A 6487-nucleotide genomic window follows, 5' to 3' on the forward strand; every position below is an offset into this window, starting at 1 on the left:
AATAAAATTCTGACTGTGGAGCAGTAACGGTAGGTAAATAAATGAGATGGGAAGAGTAGGATGAGGAGTTTGAGGCAAGATTATGAAATGGAAAATGAAGTTCATGAAAAATGACATCTCTTGAAACAAAAGTTTTGTAAGAGTTAAGAACAAGTACTTTAAAACCTTTTTGTGTAGGAGTAGATCCAAGAAAAACACAAGGGTCGTGTTTGGAAAGTAGAGGTTTAGGGAGTTTTAGAGGTTTGACCATTTCAATCCGCTAATGCTAGTGTTTGATAGTTAGCGGATTGAAATAGAGGTTTGGCCTCAAAAAGCTAATTTCCACAAAGTTACTTTGAAGAGCTTTTTGAGTTAGAGGTTTTGATATGTGTTATAAAAAGCTAATCAAACAGCTATTTACCAAACAGTTTTACTAGAAACCGCTAATTCAATCCGCTAGTCAAAACAACTATTTCAATCACCTAGTCAAAACATCTAATTCAATCTGCTAACAGCTAATTGTTAATTCCCAAACATGGTCAAGGAGTGGATCTTGGATCCAGTTTTGACCTATGAACTTTTGATGTAGCTGTGTAACGCAAACATCTAAATGGCTTAAGAAGATTATAATTAGGATCTTCATTATGCAGCATTTTGTATGGAGTAACATTATGAATGCTAGTGAGAGGCATACTATTGATCAGATAAGATGCACATAAAATGCACTGTCTCTTCAACTCGGGGTGGGAGCCCGAGAGCCGGCGAGATTCGAACATATGACCCTTGCATGTTGTATTTGATACGTACTCGTCTGATTGAAGGAACAAGGAAGGATATCATTGTTCTTTTAATAATCACGTGCAAAACAAAGTTGGAATCAGACTATTTAAAGACTAATAATCCAAGAATTTTAGTGAGGGGACAACAATGCAAGGATTTTAAAACCCCCCTAACTGGAAAAGTAAGGCCCTGACTGTTTCCAACAGATGCTTATGCTTTCTTTCTACAACCCCCATTTTGTTGGGGGGTGTGGGCACAACAGATGGAAGGTTAAATAAACCTCAGTCGAGTAAAAGGCATATGTCCAAGTCTGACAAATTTCAAATCACAAGAGATAGAATCATTGACATATTTCAAATCACAAGAGATGGAAGGTCGAATAAACCTCAGCCGAGTAAAAGGCATATGCCCAAGTCTGAGATGCCACATATGTGCCTCAGTTGTAACAGCAGTAAAACATTGTTCGGGAGTTTGAAGCATATTCTGCAATTTGGTGTATTTTTGAAGAATAAAAGTAAATTACTTATGATAATATTATTTTCTAGCTTGAAGCATATTCTGCGATTTGGTGCAGTATTTCTCTAATGATATATAGAATCGTGACATAAAAAATGAATAAAAATAGAATGCATTGTGATGGTACATAAAATTTATTATATAAGACTCACGTCTGAAGAACCAAAACACCTTTCATAGTTATAATTTTAAAATTAATATACTCGAATATAATATCATCAATTCATTGAAATTGAACTATAACACTTTAGGACGAATAAAATGTTTCTTTCAAAAAATATTTTCTCAATTTTTTTGTCTGTAATATATTTTTAGTTCTATACACGGTTTCTTTTTACCCCTTTGTTTATAAAAAGAAAACATGTACCCAGTACCCCTGAAATTTTCAACTTTTTGTTGCCCCCAATGAAGTGCTGCACGGGCATGGCCGGCTCTACTAGCACCCCAACTGTACTGATCTTCTTTGGACAGTAACCACTAACCAAGAACCTAAGTAGTGGCAACAACATACTACACAACAACTGATTCTGAAGCAGTGGCACCATATGTTCTGCCTCAAACCTCTAATTTATCATTTTAAAAACAAGATATGCAATGTTTTATGCATGTAAATATATAATAAAACTTTAGGCATATAAAACCACAAACAGTTTCGTGATTATAATGTCTTACATCTATAAAAACCATTAGTCAAAGTGTACTAATGTTGATGAGTTGTGCGGTTTGAGCTCATACTAAAGGAGGCGAAACAATCTATTTCTAATATTCCTGAGTACCAACGAAAGGACATTTCCAGAGAATTCTGAGGAATTATGAAAGTGAGCTTTTATCCAACTTCTTTCCTCATCTGTAAAAGTGAACGAGATATATTAGTCACACAAAATTAAATATCTGCTATCCACTTACAGATACAAGAGTAACAAGAGTAACAGAAACAGTAACTGAACAGCACACACTGTTTCACCACTTGAACAAAGGCATCAACAGTTCGCAACTTCATAATTATCTTTTCTTTGTATTTCAGAATATTATAAAAAAACAATATCCGTGATTACCAAGTTAAATGCAGACGATCAAAGACAAAAGACCATTTCTTATGTGAAGCTGAGAAAGAAAGAATGAAATTAGCGGGAATCATTTTATATTTTATATAACTATTAACATATACACATATTTGCAATTATTAAAAGAAATTAAGAAAATTCTAGACTTCAGATATATGGTAGGGAATAAGTATTAACTATTATAATCTTCATTAAATGAATACTTATGAATTGATGAATGCAAAAAATCTAAAGATTTGGTAGCATCGGTACCAAATATCTGTTCAGATAGATTATATCTGTGTTTAAACCTTTCCTAACTTTATCATACATCACTATGTATTATAGTATCATGTAGGCAGTCTCCTAATTTTTCTTTTAGTTGCCCTGCTATATCCTACTATACTAAAGAAATGGGTGTCTTAAGTTCATGCTTAGGATGATTAGATAAATTTAATGCCCCTTTCTGTATAGAAGGCCCACTAAGACAGACTTCATCAATTTACGATCCTACTACTACAATCTAGTAACTTAATAACCAAGTGTTCACACATGAAAATTTCAGAACAAACATGTCAAGGTTTATAGTGATTCAATTTTTATTCTTCTAAAATATCAGCAAGCACAATGCAAGTCATTGTTCTCAAAAGGATTTTTTTTGCCAATTGCACAGGCACATCCCTGGGTACAGCAAAATTATCCAAGTTTTCTATATCCACATCATAAAACAAATGCAAGTGAAATAAGTCATATTTTTGCATTATTATTAAGTCGGCAAAAAAAAAAATTGTATATTTAGCACTGATTATTGCTCAATTTAAGAAGCCATTGTACTCTAGAGACTACAAATTTCATCATCTTGAGAACAGAATGTTCTTTTCCTACCTTGATTCAGTGCTTGCAGTTTGTACAGTAGTGATCGGACACATAAGCTCCACAGTTGTAACAGAATGTATGTCCACATCTGAGAGCATTAGTTATGAAAAAAATACAAGAATTAGAATACACCAATAAATATGATCAAAAATATCAATAACCAACTAACTGATAAAACTGTCAAACTCAGAATGACATAGTTGTCGTATTATAATAATAGTTTCATTAATAGTCAATACTTGGAGTTCGTGAACGTGAGATCATCATAAAATCATTGCAGTGTCACAGAACCAGGAGATGTCCAACTCCTTTGAAAATCATCAAAACAAGACCTAAATTGGTCTCAGAGAAAGATTTAGCATTGCTGGCTCGAAATCACAAGTGCTAAGTTAAAAAATGCATCATTGGGCCATTTGCATATCTAGTTAATAGTTAAGGGTTATACTAAAATATTTTAAAAGGAGGCATATACATTAATAAAAAAAGGTCACTAAAGGCAGCTGAGATTTGAACCCAGGTTATAATGAAAGGATTTTCAGCATCTTATCTATGGTAGGTCAAGTTTCCCCATTATCACAGAGGTAGTTCTGTCCCTGCCTATATGAAACTTTACTTTCAAACAGACAGCTGCGGAAATTTTCAACTAGTACTACGTTCCGCTTTTTAATATTTGACATGAGGAATATTTAGACCCCTGATACTTGCTTCATTTCCCATTACGTTATGGTAGCAAACTATGCATAAGAATTACTGTCTCAGTTTTAATGCTTAGATCTACATGACACTGTTAGGTTCCAAAGACAACAATTAAATTGAGCCCAAGTCATAATAGCCCATAGGACAAGCACAAGTACTATAACTAAACTTTTTGCAGATCCAACTCCAGTAATTATTAGCACTCACAAGTCCTAACTCCAGTAAGAAATATAGCACATACATAAACATAATTACTAATAAAAAAAATCAGAACTAGTAGAATCCAGACCTGCATCTCATGGCTAAGCAGCCTTCAGTCCTCTCAACATAGAATTTGCACTTGGAACACCGCGCCCATTTCTTTTTCTTAGCAAGTTGCATGAGCATAATATCCTCTCTTTCCCTCTCATCCTTATGTAACTTCTGAAACTCCCTACATGTAATCTCAGAATGCCAAGGAACTTTACACTTAGCACAGAACAACCTATGGCACATAGGACACTCCGATTCAAAAATATCCCTGTAATCAGTACCCTTAACCAAAAGTGCCGAGCAATCTTTAAAGGGACAGTAAAATTTATCTCGGGCTGAAATCATAGCCTCGCATAACGCATCTCCCCACTTATCATAAACCTTAGAGGGCAAGATGGAACGACAATGCTCCGGCTTCAAACTGCCATGACAACCCGAAACAGGGCAATAAATTCGAGTAATCCTGTCCTCAATCTTGCAGGTCACGTATTGTCGAACGCAATCAGAACAATAAGAGTGAGTACAACCCTTAATAGCAAAAGATTTCTTAGATGGTCTACGATCCGCACAAATGCCACACACGAAACTTGATGAACCTGAGGAATGCCTGGAGGATTCCCTACATAATTTTGTAAATTTAGACATTCAATTAGAGCATAAGCATAAGCATAAACTAATAGGAATCTGAATCTTCTGTACAATCCCAGTACTCATTATTTTTTTTCCAGTTAATATCATCTAAAAATTGTAGATACTCACGCAAACCTGCATGATTGCACATCCAACTTCTTGTTACAAATAAAATACAGTAAATCAAATCAAAAGTACCCCGCTTAAATCAGGTCTAGGAAGGGTAAGATATACGCAAATATACGATGATCATAACCTTATTCTGAAAGAGTAAATAGACTTTTTCCACGAATACCTCAATTTAGTACAAGACAAAGTATTGTGTCATATATATACATAAATAATATATTGGCTCATAGTTTTCTTTACATTCTCTTTATATGAGATTCATCTTTGTCGAGAAATCCTCCGTAATTGAAAGATACGAGCCATTTCCTCAATACAAATAAAATACAGTGCAAAAGATAAATGCAATACGTATTAAAAAATGGATATAAATTTCGAGAAATACCTTTTGTGGTGTTTGATGATCTTCATGTTGATTGTCGATAGAACTCGAGTAGTGCAACAAGAAAACCCTTTGAAGAAAATGACCCTCAAATTGACCCTATTAGACACAGTTCGTCAGTTCCACGCTTTGAGAAGAAGATTGGCAACTGGACTTTGGGATTTTTTATTTTGTTATTATTTTATACAAAATAAATGTTTAAGTTGTGCAAAAAATTCAAACTTTTGATTTATTGACCTATACTCCTTCTGTCCCAACGGATTCTTTACATCAAAGAATGTAATCTCACGGATTTGAAGGCTCTCGTTATGTATAGTTCCATAATTATTTTTAAATTTTTTTTTCTGAATACAAGTTTAAACATTGAATTTTATTCAGAAAAAGAAAATTTTAAAATTAAATTGTAAAAGAGGCTTAAAATGCGTGTCGAGCCCTCCATCCCCAGTGTAAAGAACCTGGTGGGACGGACGGAGTATTATACTAGCTTATAACTCTATAATGCACGGACGATTATAATATTTTTTATTTTATCGTATATATTTTAAATTTAATTAATTTTATTGTGAAAATAAAATTATGATAGAATAATGTGATTAAATAAATATTTTATTTAATCACTGAATAAATTTTTAATAATTAATTCTTTCAAATGGCTAATTAAAAATTAGGTCGAACATATATATCTTATTGAGAATGTTAAAAATACGTTTTTTACTCCCTCCGTCCCCCTGAGTTGTATACATTGGGGGACGGGGACGCGGCACGGACTTTAATGCTCCTGTAGAGTGTAGTTGTGTAATTTATTTTTGAAATTTTCTTTTTCTGAATTAAAGTTTGGATGTTATATTTTTATTCAGAAAAAGAAAATCTCAAAAATAAGTTATGGAACTATATATTTTATAAGAGCATTGAAATGCGTGACGAGTAATTGAAAAGAAACGTATACAATTAAATGGGACAGAGGGAGTACATGTTACGATTTAAACTGACAATACCATCGGAGATGGGAGATGCTCTAGGTTAATTCCTAAAATATATGATTTCCTTAGTTAATCTTGGACATCTCCCAAACTACTAAAGTAATTGCACTCACATTTAATATTTTGAAATTAGATTTTCTGTTTGTTGACGTTTTAGACAAGAGATATGAAAAATATTTTGTTTACTAATTTTCATATTCTTTTAGTGGTCAAATTTATAGCTTATA

The 6487-nt window shown here is 33.3% G+C and overlaps 1 protein-coding gene across 2 annotated transcripts; it reads right to left on the reverse strand.

The window, feature by feature from the left end:
- Positions 1–1865: 1865 nt before the first annotated feature.
- On the reverse strand, positions 1866–5449 carry LOC108213217 (E3 ubiquitin-protein ligase RSL1). 2 transcript variants are annotated; one of them, XR_010290124.1, is made up of 5 exons: positions 5284–5449; positions 4180–4761; positions 3204–3282; positions 2331–2379; positions 1866–2122 (listed from the first exon to the last, which is right to left on the reverse strand). XR_010290124.1 is itself a non-coding variant. In XM_064089569.1 (4 exons), exons 1-3 carry the CDS (start codon positions 5307–5309, stop codon positions 3210–3212), a joined length of 681 nt encoding a protein of 226 aa, XP_063945639.1. In that variant the 5' UTR covers positions 5310–5449; the 3' UTR covers positions 1866–2122; positions 3204–3209. The 2 variants fall into 2 exon arrangements, 1 of the variants encoding a protein (XP_063945639.1); XM_064089569.1 differs by lacking the exon at positions 2331–2379.
- Between the last annotated feature and the right edge of the window lie 1038 nt (positions 5450–6487).

The sequence above is a fragment of the Daucus carota genome, chromosome 3, assembly GCF_001625215.2.
Source record: "Daucus carota subsp. sativus chromosome 3, DH1 v3.0, whole genome shotgun sequence".
Classification (NCBI taxonomy): domain Eukaryota; kingdom Viridiplantae; phylum Streptophyta; class Magnoliopsida; order Apiales; family Apiaceae; genus Daucus; species Daucus carota.